The following is a 15,816-nucleotide window of genomic DNA, read 5'->3' as shown; positions in this document are numbered from 1 at the left end:
GGTATGTCTGTCTGTATGTTTGTTTAGAAAATGGGGTTTTTAAAATATTTTTAAACTGTAATTTAGATTTGTTGTAAATTGTTTCACTCTGTTGTGAGCCGCCCTGAGTCTGCGGAGAGGGGCGGCATACCAAAGCTAAATAATAAATAAAATAAATAAATAAATAGGAGATATAGGAGAGCAATAGGACAGGGGACGGAAGGCACTCTAGTGCACTTGTACTCGCCCCTTGAACATTCCCCTTGAGAACTATGGGCCTTGTAACCTTACTTGCTGGATAACTCTCATATATGTTTTGATTCTGCTTTCTCCAAATGGAAGGAATGTCTTGTTCCTGCTGAAGATATGAATGCAAAGATTCTCCCTTTAAGCCTCCTATGTAATAAGATTTTCCCCCCTTTTCCCTTCTATTACAGACCTTCCCGCAAATCTCCACCCTGCCTTGGTTTGCACTTCTCTTTCCCCTCGCTATCTTGCTCTCCATCAGAGGCATCCGTGATTTGATTGACGACATTGTAAGTATTTGTTTTCAGAAAGGAGTAAACATCTTGCGCCCCCTCAACTCTCCGATCTGGGCCCCAGTGGAATTTTAGAGTTAATATTTATTATTTTACTTATTATTAAGCTGCAAGCAAACTACAGTGGTACCTCTACCTAAGAACGCCTCTACCTATGAACTTTTCTAGATAAGAACCAGGTGTTCAAGATTTCCCCCCCCCTCTTTTCAAGAACCATTTTCTACTTACAAACCCGAACCTCCGAAACTGTAACCGGAAAAGGCAGGGAGAAGCCTCTGTGGGGGCTCTCTAGGAATCTCTTGGGAGGAAACAGGGCCGTAAAAGGTGGGGAGAAACCTCTGTGGGGCCTCTCTAGGAATCTCCTGGGAGGACCCAGGGCTGGAAAAGGCTGGGAGAAGCCTCCATGGGGCCTCTCTAGGAATGTCCTGGGAGGAAACAGGGCCAGAAGAGGTGGGAAGAAGCCTACGTGGGGCCTCTCTAGGAATCTCCTGGAAGGAAACGGGGCTGGAAAAGGCGGGGAGAAGCCTCCATGGGGCCTCTCTAGGAATTTCCTTGGAGGAAACAGGGCCTCCACCCTCCCTGTGGTTTCCTCAATCGCACGTATTATTTGCTTTTACATTGATTCCTATGGGAAAAATTGCTTCTTCTTACAAACTTTTCTACGTAAGAACCTGGTCACAGAATGAATTAAGTTTGTAAGTAGAGGTACCACTGTATATTAAAAATCAATCATACTCATTCAAACATTGATCATACATAACATTCGTCGGCCAGGGGGCCAAGATCTAATGCCCCAAGCCTGGTGACATAAATGAGTCCCAAGACTCTTGCAGAAGGTGACGAGGGTGGGGGCAGTGTGAATCTCCGGGGGGAGCTGATTCCAGAGGGCCGGGCCTTCCACAGAGAAGGCTCTTCCCCTTGGCCCCACGAAGCAACATTGTCTGGTTGACGGGACCTGGAGAAGACCAACTTTTTGGGACCTATCCGGTTGCTGGGATTCATGTGGCAGAAGATGGTCCCGCCAGTAATCTGGCTCAATGCGATTTATATATATATATATATGTCACATGTTTTTCTGCTGAATTTGAAAATTAAGGGAGACTAGGATAGATCTATTTTGGCCTTATTTCGGCCTCATCAACTAGCCATACCCACTGGGACTTGAACCTGCAACCTTTGCCTTGTAAGGCAGAGAATTATCCTCTAGGCTACAGTATCCAATCCCTTCAGCTCTGCACCAGGGAAGGGTTACAAATTTTTGTGTCGAATCACCCTGGTGTTTATTGAAGGAACATCACAGCTCCTTATTTGCCTCTGGGCCCAACCCAGGGTCATTTCCAAGGCAGTTAATTTTATTGATAGCCGACAATTCTATCTATATGTGTCACATGTTTTTTTGCTGAATTTGAAAATTAAGGGAGACTAAGATAGATCTATTTCGTCCTTATTTTGGCCTCATCAGCTAGCCATATCCACTGGGACTCGAACCTGCAACCTTTGCCTTGTAAGGCAGAGAATTATCCTCTTGGCTACAGTATCCAATCCCTTCAGCTCTGCACCAGGGAAGGGTTACCCTGGTGTATTGAAGGAACATCACAGCTCCTTATTTGCCTCTCGGCAATAATATATAATATTAAAATATACAGTAGTCCCTCGCTATACTGCGCTTCACCTACTGCGGCTTCACTTCATCGCGGGTTTCTGAGGAAGTCGATCGGCAGATTTAAACAGCCCACCGAACTCGATCGGCAGGTTTTTCAACAAAAAAAATATATCTAAAATTGTAAATACTGTATTTAAAGACTGTACCTAAAATAAATACTGTGTGGGAAGGGTTTATAAACACTTAAAACAATGAAAACTTACCAAACAATTACAATATAAATACTTAAATAAGTACTATCAGTCGATAAATTCCCCATCGCGGATTTCACCTATCGCGGCCAGGTCTGGAACGTAACACCAGCGATAGGTGAGGGACTACTGTAATATAGGTGTTTTTTTCAAGAGGCAACTGTTTTTCTGGTTTTTTTCTTTCAATTATATTGAAATATAATATACTATAATGTAAAATATAATAGTTAAAATATAGCAGTTAACTCTATGCTATTTATGCCCTGGGATTCTCGTGTTGACCGAAGCTAAATGAACTACATTTAACAGGATTATCTTCATCCATAAAAGGCAAAAAAAAAAAGACCAGGGACTTGCCTATCATTGCAAAAGCCCATTTCCTGTATGCATCCTCGGTATAAACTTTTCATGATTTGATGGGAATATTTCACATTCCGCTGTAATGTGAGATGAGAGTTTCTGGTCAGAGGACTGGCAATTTTTGATCTTGGATTAAAGCAGCATTTCTACAAACTTGGCATGGTTTCTTGGAGCTGAAGGCCACCTACCTGCCAAGTTTCAAAAACCCTGGATTAGACGAAGTTCTGGATGAGCAGATGCTCAGTGAACCAATACATTTCATTCATTCTTTCTTTGCTTCGCAGGCACGACACAAAAGCGATGGAGAAATCAACAACCGACCTTGTGAGATCTTGACAGGTGGAAGGTAAGCCAACCTGGAAGATGCTTTCAGAAACATGTTTCACCTCCTTTGAGAAGCACCATCCTTTTAAGGAAGAGCATAAAGTCGGAGAACAGGGGATAACTAATACTTTTCGAACTATTCTTCCAGGAGGTTATTCATAGTAATGGGCTTCCTGGAATGGGAATAGCAAGTGATGGGTAAATATGGAGACCTTCAAGACACTGGCCAAAGATCCATATTGTTCTGTTCTCGGGCTTCCAATAAAATCCAATCTCCGGACAATTTATTTATTTATTATTTATTAATTGGACTTATATGCCGCCCCTTTCCATGGACTCGGGGCAGCTTATAAGATCGGCAGCCTGCACTGGTCACAATTCAGAGTGTTGGTAATGACCTTTAAAGCCCTACATGGCATTGGGCCAGAATACATCCGGATCCGCCTTCTACCGCACGAATCCCAGCGGCCGATAAGGTCCCACAGAGTTGGCCTTCTCCGGGTCCCGTCGACCAAACAATGTTGTTTGGCGGGCCCCAGGGGAAGAGCCTTCTCTGTGGCGGCCCCGGCCCTCTGGAATCAACTCCCCCCAGAGATTATAATGGCCCCCACCCTCCTTGTCTTTCGCAAATTACTCAAGACCCACCTTTGTCGCCAGGCATGGGGGAGTTAGGATATTCCTTCCCCCTAGGCCATTACAAGTTATGTATGGTATGTTTGTGTGTATGTTTGGTTTTTATAATAAGGGGTTTTAGTTGTTTTATTAAATAGGATTGTTACATGTTGTTTTTTATCATTGTTGTTAGCCGCCTCGAGTCTGCGGAGAGGGGCGGCATACAAATCCAATAAATAATAATAATAATAATAATAATAATAATAATAATAATTTCAATAAAAAATACAATATATAAAACATTTCTAATCCAATTAATAGAAATAATTAATTTAAAAATTATCTTAAAAAGCTAAACATTTAAAAATGAAGCCAAACTTTACTTATCTATCATCTTTCTCATGTTCCCAGTTTCTGCAAAAGGAAATGGTGTGATATACAAGTGGGTGATATCGTTTGCCTCCACAAAGATAGCTTTGTACCGGTAAGAATTTGTCTTTTCCTGTCTTAATCAAGGCTGCCCCCTGAATAAAAATTTTTAAGTTCTCAAGAGCAGTGTTCCCTCTAATTTTTTGGGGGGTGGGCGGAAAAGTATAGTGTCTGAGCGGCAGTCCCTTTGGGACTGGGCGGCACTCTTTCCCTCTCACTCTTTCCCTCTCGGCTTCTGGGCAGGTTTGAAAAACTCTGAGTTGATGATGATTTTTAAGTGAGCCATTGCTCACTGCTCAGCTTAGAGGGAACTATGCTCAAGAGACAAAATCATGGTTGAGCTGCTATCAGGACCGTTTTGCTTTTCCAGCAAGTTGTCAAGGTTTGTTTGTTGATTTGATTTGATTTGATTTGATTTGATTTGATTTGATTTGATTTGATTTTTATGCCGTCGGGATAATTGTTTGCAATATTCAGCAATATTCGGTGGTTTATCAATGTGATTGGGGTGTAACGTGTTTAAGTGATGCCTTAATTTATTTGGCTTCATTTATTTATTATTTATTTATTCATTCAATTTTTATGCTGCCCTTCTCCTTAGACTCAGGGTGGCTTACAACATGTTAGCAATAGCACTTTTTAACAGAGCCACCATATTGCCCCCACAATCCGGGTCCTCATTTTACCCACCTCGGAAGGATGGGAGGCTGAGTCAACCTGGAGCCGGTGATGACATTTGAACCACTGACCTACAGATCTACAGTCAGCTTCAGTGGCCTGCAGTACAGCACTCTACCTGCTGCGCCACTCCGGCTCTTGAAATGGAAGGTTGAAATGGAAGATCAAGATTAGAGGCGGGCACCAAATTTCCTTTACTACGGACCAAACAAACAAAATGTTCTTGGCGAAATTATTTCACAAGTGGTTAAAAATATTGAGATTCTAAAAGAATCTCCTACCACTTCTAACTGGCAGGTTTATTTCGGTTCAAAACAGAAGAGCAGAGTTTTGAAAAAAAATTGTATGTACAAATCTCGATCTTTAGATTGGATTCAGCGGTTGGAAAGGAATGTCTTTTGTCTTATAGAGGCTGGTGTGAAATTGCTCGTGGAAAAAAGACAGGTTTTAACATAACCTCTCTTCATTTGCACAGCGATGCTATTTTGTGCATAACTAGACCTGAAATCCAAGCAGTTCAAAAGCACGTGAAAAATGCAAATAGGGGCCACATTTGGTGGGAAGGTAACAGCGTTCTGTGCGTCTTTGGCGTTCAGTCATGCTGGCCACATGACCACGACATGTCTTCGGACAGCGCTGGCTCTTTGGCTTTGAAATGGAGATGAGCACTGCCCCCTAGAGTCAGGAACGACTAGCATGTATGAATGCGAAAGGAACATTTACCTTTATTTTATATTTACTAAGCTTTGACAGATAATGTAAATGTGACAAAAGCCAACATTTTCAGAAGGTGGATTGGAAATTGCTGGCTGTGTTTGGGTCTATCGACAAAGCTTTCTGCTTTTTTTCCCAGGCTGACCTCCTCTTACTCTCCACTTCCGAACCAAACAGCCTCTGCTATGTGGAGACCATGGACATAGATGGGTAATGTTACATAGAAACATAGAAGACTGATGGCAGAAAAAGACCTCATGGTCCATCTAGTCTGCCTTTATACTATTTCCTGTATTTTATCTTACAATGGATATATGTTTATCCCAGGCATGTTTAAATTCAGTTACTGTGGATTTACCAACCACGTCTGCTGGAAGTTTGTTCCAAGGATCTACTACTCTTTCAGTAAAATAATATTTTCTCACATTGCTTTTGATCTTTCCCCCAACTAACTTCAGATTTTTTGTTTTTGCTTGTTATTTTTAAATGAATAGAAATGTGTAGAGCAGTACACTAATCAGCAGTTCTTTATTGGTCAAGTGTGAATGGACACACAAGGAATTTGGTTAGATTATTATTAGAGTTGGAAGGGACCTTGTAGGTCATAGAAACATAGAAACATAGAAGTCTGACGGCAGAAAAAGACCTCATGGTCCATCTAGTCTGCCCTTATACTATTTTCTGTATTTTATCTTAGGATGGATATATGTTTATCCCAGGCATGTTTAAATTAAGTTACTGTGGATTATCTACCATGTCTGCTGGAAGTTTGTTCCAAGGATCTACTACTCTTTCAGTAAAATAATATTTTCTCATGTTGCTTTTGATCTTTCCCCCAACTAACTTCAGATTGTGTCCCCTTGTTCTTGTGTTCACTTTCCTATTAAAATCTAATCCAAACCCCACTCAAGCAATAGTCCTTACACTGTTTCAGACAAATGGCAGTCCAATCTCCCTTTGAAAGTCTCAAATGTTGGAGCTCTCACAACCTCCGCAGGCAAGCTGTTCCACTGGTTCAGATGTAGGCAAAGTTGGCTCTTCTATGACATGTGGAATTCAACTCCTAGAATTCCTGAGCTAGCATGATTGGCTCAGGAATTCTGGGAGTTGAAGTCCACAAGTCATAGAAGAGCCAACTTTGTCTATCCCTGCCCTGGTTGATTACTCTCACTGTCAGAAAGTTCCTCCTTATTTCCAGGTTGAATCTCTCCTTGGTCAGCTTCCATCCATTATTCCTTGTCTGGCCTTTTGGTCCTTTGGAAAACAGCCTGACCCCCTCCCCTCTATAGTAGCCCCCCGAGTATTAGAACACTGCTATCAGGTCTCCAGTGCATAAGCTCTTAGTATACATACAAGCAATAAGTGATAAATCATAGTTATCGTAAAAATATATTCATCATATATCATAAGACACAACATTTAGCGATAGTTAATCATATTAGGATACTAAATAAACAATATAAATCGTAAGAGACAAGTAACAAAGTTAGAGTTTGATTGCCCTGTCATTATACATAGAACACAGACCTTCTCAAAGACTGACTGGGGGATTCTGGGAATTGAAGTCCATACCTCTTAAAGTTCCCTAGGGTTGAAAAACACCGAGGTAGATTTTTCCCACATCAAAGGTGCTCTTGCATAGTGGTTGGAATAAGGGCAAAAAAAAAAAAAAGTATTTTTATACCAGTTAAACCAATTATTTAGTTAAGGATGATTTCAACTTGTTTCATCCCTGGCATAGGGAATAAAATTGAAGACAATATAGGAAATAATTTTGGTAGGGACTCGTGCTCTGGTTAGATGCCAGAAGAGAGACACTTTCAATCAATTAAACATGAGCCAACAATGTGCAGCAGCAGCTAAAAAAGCCAACACAATCCTAAGCTGCATCAACAGGGGAATACACTCCAAGACCAGGGAAGTCTTAATACCACTCTACTACGCCCCGGACCGACCACACCTGGAGTACTGTATTCAGTTCTGGTCACCACACTTGAAAAGAGACATAGAAACTCTGGAGAAGGTGCAAAAAAGAGCAACCAAGATGATTAAGGGATTGGAAACCATGACTTGCGAAGAGAGACTGAGGGAACTGGGCATGGATAGCCTAGAGAAAAGGAGGGCCAGAGCAGACATGATAGCAGTCTACAAGTATACGAGGGGATGTCACAGAGAGGAGGGGATCACTTTATTCTCCAGGGCACCGGATGTCACAGAGAGGAGGGGATCACTTTATTCTCCAGGGCACCGGAGGGCCGGACGAGGAACAACGGCTGGAAGCTGACCAAGGAGAGATTCAACATGGAGATAAGGAGGAACTTCCCGACGGTCAGAGCGATCAACCAATGGAACAACCTACCAGCGGACATTGTGAACTCCAACACTCTGGACATTTTAAAGAGAAGATTGAACTGCTACTTGACTGGTGTGCTATAGGGTTCCTGCTTGGGCAGGGGGTTGAACTCGATGGCCTTCATGGTCCCTTTCAACTCTAACAATAAATAAATTAAAAAATCCATTAATTGGAATAAGTACATTTGGATGAAATGGCATTGGTTTATTTGTGCACAGGAATACAGGTAGAAATGTTCTCCATTGTATTTAAATGGAAACAATACAATGCAGTGCTATGATACAAAAAAAAGCATCACTCATTTTCCAGTTTTTAAGCTGATTCCACTTTGCTTTTTTTCAGAGAGACCAACCTGAAATACAGACAGGCTCTTCTGGTGACACATGAGCAGCTGACTTCCGCGGATAACATGGCTGCTTTTGATGGTCAGCGTTTTCCCCTAATCCTTCCTTTTCATTTTCAGAAACGGTTCCCTGTGCTGGTGAAATCCAACTTTTTTTACTACTGGTTCTGTGAGCATGGCTTGGTGGGTGTGGTGGGTGTGGCTTGGTGGGTGTGGCAGGGGAAGGATACTGCAAAATCTCCCTTCCTTCCCCACTCCAGGGGAAAGATACTGCAAAATCTCCCTTCCCTCCCCACTCCAGGGGAAGGGTACTGCAAAATCTCCCTTCCCTCCCCAGTCCAGGGGAAGGGTACTGCAAAATCTCCCTTCCCTCCCCACTCCAGGGGAAGGATACTGCAAAATCTCCCTTCCCTCCCTGCTCCAGGGGAAGGATACTGCAAAATCTCCCTTTGCTCCCCACTCCAGGGGAAGGATACTGCAAAATCTCCCTTCCCTCCCCAGTCCAGGGGAAGGATCCTGCAAAATCTCCCTTCCCTCCCCGCTCCAGGAGAAGGATAATGCAAAATCTCCCTTCCCTCTCTGCTCCAGGGGAAGGATACTGCAAAATCTCCCTTCCCTCCCTGCTCCAGGGGAAGGATACTGCAAAATCTCCCTTTGCTCCCCACTCCAGGGGAAGGATACTGCAAAATCTCCTTTTCCTCCCCGCTCCAGGGGAAGGATACTGCAAAATCTCCCTTTCCACCCTGCTCCAGGGGAAGGATACTGCAAATTCTCCCTTCCCTCCCTGCTCCAGGGGAAGGATACTGCAAAATCTCCCTTTGCTCCCCACTCCAGGGGAAGGATACTGCAAATTATCCCTTCCCTCCCCGCTCCAGGGGAAGGATACTGCAAAATCTCCCTTCCCTCCCCGCTCCAGGGGAAGGATACTGCAAAATCTCCCTTCCCTCCCTGCTCCAGGGGAAGGTTACTGCAAAATCTCCCTTTGCTCCCCACTCCAGGGGAAGGATCCTGCAAAATCTCCCTTCCCTCCCCGCTCCAGGGGAAGGATACTGCAAAATCTCCCTTCCCTCCCTGCTCCAGGGGAAGGATACTGCAAAATCTCCCTTTGCTCCCCGCTCCAGGGGAAGGATACTGCAAAATCTCCTTTTCCTCCCCGCTCCAGGGGAAGGATACTGCAAAATCTCCCTTCCCTCCCCGTTCCAGGGGAAGGATACTGCAAAATCTCCCTTCCTTCCCTGCTCCAGGGGAAGGATACTGCAAATTCTCCCTTCCCTCCCTGCTCCAGGGGAAGGATACTGCAAAATCTCCCTTTGCTCCCCACTCCAGGGGAAGGATACTGCAAATTCTCCCTTCCTTCCCTGCTCCAGGGGAAGGATACTGCAAATTCTCCCTTCCCTCCCTGCTCCAGGGGAAGGATACTGCAAAATCTCCCTTTGCTCCCCACTCCAGGGGAAGGATACTGCAAATTCTCCCTTCCCTCCCCGCTCCAGGGGAAGGATACTACAAAATCTCCCTTCCATCCCCGCTCCAGGGGAAGGATACTGCAAAATCTCCCTTACCACCCCGCTCCAGGGGAAGGATACTGCAAAAACTCTCTTCCCTCCCCGCTCCAGGGAAAGGATACCGCAAAATCTCCCTTCCCTCTCTCCAGTCCAGGGGAAGGATACTGCAAAATCTCCCTTCCATCCCCGCTCCAGGGGAAGGATACTGCAAAATCTCCCTTACCACCCCGCTCCAGGGGAAGGATACTGCAAAAACTCTCTTCCCTCCCCGCTCCAGGGAAAGGATACCGCAAAATCTCCCTTCCCTCTCTCCAGTCCAGGGGAAGGATACTGCAAAATCTCCCTTCCCTCCCCGCTCCAGGGGAAGGATACTGCAAAATCTACCTTCCCTCCCTGCTCCAGGGGAAGGGTCCTGCAAATTCTCACCTTCCCTCCCTGCTCCAGGGGAAGGATACTGCAAAATCTCCCTTTGCTCCCCACTCCAGGGGAAGGATACTGCAAATTCTCCCTTCCCTCCCCACTCCAGGGGAAGGATACTGCAAAATCTCCCTTCCCTCCCCGCTCCAGGGGAAGGATACTGCAAAATCTACCTTCCCTCCCTGCTCCAGGGGAAGGATACTGCAAAATCTCCCTTTGCTCCCCACTCCAGGGGAAGGATACTGCAAAATCTCCCTTCCCTCCCCGCTCCAGGGGAAGGATACTGCAAAATCTCCCTTTGCTCCCCGCTCCAGGGGAAGGATACTGCAAAATCTCCTTTTCCTCCCCGCTCCAGGGGAAGGATACTGCAAAATCTCCCTTCCCCCCCCATTTCAGGGGAAGGATACTGCAAAATCTCCCTTCCTTCCCTGCTCCAGGGGAAGGATACTGCAAATTCTCCCTTCCCTCCCTGCTCCAGGGGAAGGATACTGCAAAATCTCCCTTTGCTCCCCACTCCAGGGGAAGGATACTGCAAATTCTCCCTTCCCTCCCCGCTCCAGGGGAAGGATACTGCAAAATCTCCCTTCCCTCCCCGCTCCAGGGGAAGGATACTACAAAATCTCCCTTCCTTCCCTGCTCCAGGGGAAGGATACTGCAAATTCTCCCTTCCCTCCCCGCTCCAGGGGAAGGATACTACAAAATCTCCCTTCCATCCCCGCTCCAGGGGAAGGATACTGCAAAATCTCCCTTACCACCCCGCTCCAGGGGAAGGATACTGCAAAAACTCTCTTCCCTCCCCGCTCCAGGGAAAGGATACCGCAAAATCTCCCTTCCCTCTCTCCAGTCCAGGGGAAGGATACTGCAAAATCTCCCTTCCCTCCCTGCTCCAGGGGAACGATCCGGCAAAATCTCCCTTCCCTCCCCGCTCCAGGGGAAGGATCCCGCAAAATCTCCCTTCCCTCCCCGCTCCAGGGGAACGATTTGCAAAATCTCCCTTCCCTCCCCACTTTGGGACCAGCCAGAGGTGGTGTTTGCCAGTTCTCCAAACTGCTCAACATTTCTGCTACTGGTTCTCCAGAACCTGTCGGGCCCTGCTGGATTTCACCCCTGGTTCCCTGGGATGTGTGCTTTCGTTTATGATGAGCCTGGTTCTACTGGGGTTCTACGAGATTTAAAGAATGCTGTAATTGAATTCTCTTCCCTTTGCTATTTACGTTTTGATTTTGTAATTGACTTTAGAGATACATTTCATGGAGGAAAATGTGCTTGATTTATTTTTAAAAAATACACATATCCATCCTGGTTGGAATAAAGGTACCATATTAACACAAATGCTAAAATAGGTGATGGGGTTGCAGGAAAAAGAGGGTTCTTTTACAGAGGAGAAGCAGACGAGCCAAATTCTCATCTCCTCTTTCCAACCATCCAGGTGAGGTGGTTTGTGAAGAGCCGAACAGCCGGTTACACAATTTTATCGGTACCTTGGAATGGCACGGAGAGAAATACCCTCTTGATTGTGAGAAAATCCTGTTGCGTGGCTGCAGAGTACGTAACACAGAGGTCTGTTATGGCCTTGTTATTTATGCAGGTAAGTGAGCAAGATCAGGCTGGCTTTTTGTGGAATCGGGGTTGGGAGGGACCTCCTGAAGTCATCTAGCCCAACCCTGCTGCATATGCTGCTCTAACAGTGGAACTTTTGCAATTTAGTGCCCTTGGGGCAATGTGTCATTGCCATCTCTCTCCAGCAAAAAACAAACGAACAACTGTCTGTCCGTCAGTCCATCCATCTCTATCTGTCTGTCTGTCTGTCTGTCTGTCTGTCTGTCTGTCTGTCTGTCTGTCTGTCTGTCTGTCTGTCTATCTATCTATCTATCTATCTATCTATCTCTACCTACCTACATACTACCTACCTATCTATCCTATCTCTCCATCCGTCAGTCCATCCGTCAGTCCATCCATCCATCCATCCATCCATCCACCTATCCATCCATCCATCCACCCACCCACCCGCAAGAAAGATGACTTTAGTAACCGAGTAATTGATGCATGGAACTCACTACCAGATTCTGTAGTATCATCACCTAGCCCCCAAAGCTTTTCCCTTAGATTATCCACTTTTGACCTCTCCAAATTCCTAAGAGGTCAGTAAGGGGCGTGCATAAGTGCATCAGCGTGCCTTCCGTCCCCTGTCCTAATATTTATCTTTTACTTGTATCATGTATACAGGTACCATACAGTGAGACCTCTACTTAAGAAAGCCTCTACTTAAGAACTTTTCTAGATAAGAACCGGGTGTTCAAGATTTTTTTTGCCTCTTCTTAAGAACCATTTTCTACTTAAGAACCCGAGCCCGGAAGAATTTCCCAGGAAATTTGAGAGTGGCACGAAGGTCCAGCCAGTTTCCTGCCATTCCCCCTTTAATCCCAGCCATCTCGGGCTTTTCTGGGCTGCCAGAGGAGCCTTTCGGAGGCGCTTAAGGAGGCTTTGGCAGTCCAGAGCGAACGAAGCATTTTCCTTTCTCTGGGCGCTTGGAGAGGGAATAAACTTCTGCCAGCGCCCAGAGAAAAGAAATGCTCCCTTCGCTCTGGGCAGCAACTGTCCTCCTCCTCTTCTTCCTCCTCCTCCTCCCACCCAAATTCCGAGCTTTTATTTCTTTCCTAATGGGTTTGCATGCATTATTTGCTTTTACATTGATTCCTATGGGAAAAATTGCTTCTGCTTACAAACCTTTCTACTTAAGAACCTGGTCATGGAACGAATTAAGTTCTGAAGTAGAGGTACCACTGTATTATATCTTTGTATACAACCAATATGTATTTGACAAAACAATAACAAACAAATAAACAAAATAAATTTCTGTTGCATATTTGGTCAGCAACTAACCATATTAATTCATGCCACCTGGGCTGTGGATAATCTCAACTAGGTTCTCTCTTGCTTCACTTTGAAACAGCTGCACCCATACCGGTGATGAGATTAGATTAGATTAGATTTATTGGATTTATATGCCGCCCCTCTCCGCAGACTCGGGGCGGCTCACAACAATGATAAACAATACATAGTAACAAATCTAATATTTAGCAATCTAAATTACAGTTTTGAGTTAAAAAATGCAAAAGAAACCCCAATATATAAAAAACAAGCACACAGTCGAATCATACACAGAAACTACATGGGCAAGGGGGAGATGTTTCAATTCCCCCATGCCTGACGGCAGAGGTGGGTCTTAAGGAGTTTCCAAAAGGCAAGGAGGATGGGGGCAATCCTAATCTCTGGAGGGAGCTGGTTCCAGAGGGTCGGAGCCACCACAGAGAAGGCTCTTCCCCTGGGTCCCGCCAGACGACATTGCTTCGTCGACGGGACCCGGAGAAGGCCAACTCTGTGGGACCTAACCGGTCGCTGGGATTTGTGCGGCAGAAGGCGGTCCTGGAGATATGCTTTGAAACTGTTTAAGAGTTTTTAAATTTTTTAAAAAGCCAGATAAATAAAGGAACCTAACAACCCATCAATCAAAATCAAATAATGTGCCAGCTCCCAAACATTATGTCATTATGGAAATTGGCGGCAGCCTGTTTGCGCATATGTCCATCTGCCTTCAACCATCACCTTAAACTCAGGTGGCATTGAGAATAGTAGCCAATCCAGTTCACACCTACGGGCATTTGGTCACTGGTTTCTCCCACTGTGGCAGCTGTGTTTATCTTTTGTTTTAAATCCAACCATCTCAAATGTCTCGTTTCCAGGTTTCGATACCAAAATCATGAAAAACTGTGGAAAGATCAAGTTAAAAAAAACAAAGCTCTGCCATCTGATGGATCGTCTCGTGCTCTTGGTAAAAGCTCCCTGCTATTCAAGATTTCTAATGGCCAACGAGGAACAAGAGGGATAAGAAAGGGAGGCGGTTCTACCTTGAGTAGGATGAGAACAGGAAGAGGAAGTAGAACTGGGACTGGGACTAGAACTAGAATAGAATAACTTTAATGTCATTTTGAATGTACACTAATTGAAATACCTTAAAATGAAATGAAAAAGGGTCAAAAATTGCAAGATTTATTTATTTATTTATTTATTTATTTGTTTGTTTGTTTGTTTGTTTATTCCAATACACAATGAAGGTTATAGAGGATATACTCGTAGTAAAATATATCAGAGAAAGAATAGAAGAGAAAATATAGGAATAAAATATATCAGTGAAAGAATATTCCAAGTTATATACTGGCATGATCATTTTTCACACTTATTGACCAGAGGTCCCCAAACTTGGCAACTTAAAGACTTGTGGACTTCAACTCCCAGAATTCTCCAGCCAGAATAGCTGGCTGGAGAATTCTGGGAGCTGAAGTCCACAAGTCTTAAAGTTGCCAAGTTTGAAGACCTCTGCTTATTGGCCATTGCCACATCCCCATGGTCACATGATTTACATTCGGATGCTTGGCAATATTTGGTGATGTTTGCACTGTCCCTGGGTCATGTGACCTTCTGAGAAGCAAAATCAGCAGGGAAAGCAGATTCCCTTACAGTGGTTCTCAACTTTTCTAATGCCGAGACCACCTAATACAGTTCCTCATTTTGTGGTGACCCCCAACCATAAGTCTAGCACCAATTCTCCCAACAGAGCTTTAAGCTGATTGGTAGGAAGATCAGAGGGACACACCCACTGTAAACACCTGATTGTAAAAATATGTTCCAAGGCGCCAGAATAGAAGTTTTAGTTCCTAACGCCATTTGTCTTTTCCCATTATCTTAGGCGACACCTGTGAAATGGTCATTCGACCCCCAAAGGGGTCCTGACCCCCAGGTTGAGAACCACTGCCTTAACAACTGTGTTACTACTTTAACAACTGCAGTGATTCACATAAGAAACATGGCAAGGAAAGTCGCATAAATGATGCAAACCTCCCTTCACAAATTTCTCACTTAAACAATATAAATGTTGGGCTCAATTGTGGTCATAAGTTGAGGACTAACTATATTTGGAGCTGCTGAAGGTCGGTCCTGAGGTTTTTCCTTCACACTAATCCAATGCCGTTCTTATCGTTCCATGTTTCCGACAGATCACAGTCTCTCTCCTCCTGATCTCCTTCGGCCTTGCCGTTGGCTCAGGAATATGGGCCACCAAGTTCTTCCAGGAACACAGCTACCTTTTTAATTTCTACCGCCACACCAGTGCAGCCAGCTACGCCTTCTTTGCGTTCTGGGGATTCCTCATCCTCCTCAGCTTGGTCATCCCTATGTCCATGCTCATCACGTAGGTGTCGACTCTTTCTTTTCTGATCATAGAGCCGGGGTGGAGAACCACGGCCCTTTTAGCAGTATCCTGAGGTAAAATCTCAATGCAGAAGGAAGAACTACAAAGAGAATGCTGAGTCATTCTGAGTTAATTAAGCATGCAGCAACCTGATTGGGTGATAAATATATAAATATGTAAGAGCTTTCGTATTGCTCTCTGCTCTGATGCTCTCTGATGTTCCTGTTGCTGTATTGCTGTATTATTCTGTTGGTTCCTGTGAGCTACTATAATTGAGATAGTTTTAGTGATATAGTTGTACTGATTTTAATATATATGGGATTTTTAGTAGTAATTTTAATTAATTAGATTTGTTGTCGTGCTGGGGTTTTTTGCATTCTGTGAGCCGTCCCTAGTCTTCAGAGAAGAGCGGCAAAGAAATCTAATTAATAATAGTAATAGTAATAATAATAATAATAATAATA

General features: G+C 44.4%; 1 protein-coding gene across 1 annotated transcript in view; it reads left to right on the top strand.

Moving 5' to 3' along the window:
* ATP8B3 (ATPase phospholipid transporting 8B3) overlaps window positions 1–15,816 on the top strand; it is an 87,397-nt gene that overhangs the window by 26,116 nt on the left and 45,465 nt on the right. The window contains exons 5-12 of the mRNA XM_070732626.1: window positions 417–515; window positions 3,017–3,078; window positions 4,080–4,152; window positions 5,629–5,699; window positions 8,185–8,267; window positions 11,534–11,692; window positions 13,848–13,936; window positions 15,159–15,352. Coding sequence (XP_070588727.1) covers window positions 417–515; window positions 3,017–3,078; window positions 4,080–4,152; window positions 5,629–5,699; window positions 8,185–8,267; window positions 11,534–11,692; window positions 13,848–13,936; window positions 15,159–15,352 — 830 coding nt within the window. The remainder of the gene's footprint in view (window positions 1–416; window positions 516–3,016; window positions 3,079–4,079; window positions 4,153–5,628; window positions 5,700–8,184; window positions 8,268–11,533; window positions 11,693–13,847; window positions 13,937–15,158; window positions 15,353–15,816) is intronic.

The sequence above is a fragment of the Erythrolamprus reginae genome, chromosome 1 (genome assembly GCF_031021105.1).
Source record: "Erythrolamprus reginae isolate rEryReg1 chromosome 1, rEryReg1.hap1, whole genome shotgun sequence".
In the NCBI taxonomy this organism is placed as follows: Eukaryota; Metazoa; Chordata; class Lepidosauria; order Squamata; family Dipsadidae; genus Erythrolamprus; species Erythrolamprus reginae.
Note: the sequence above shows the minus strand (reverse complement) of the source record. Positions and strands in the feature narration are given on the sequence as shown.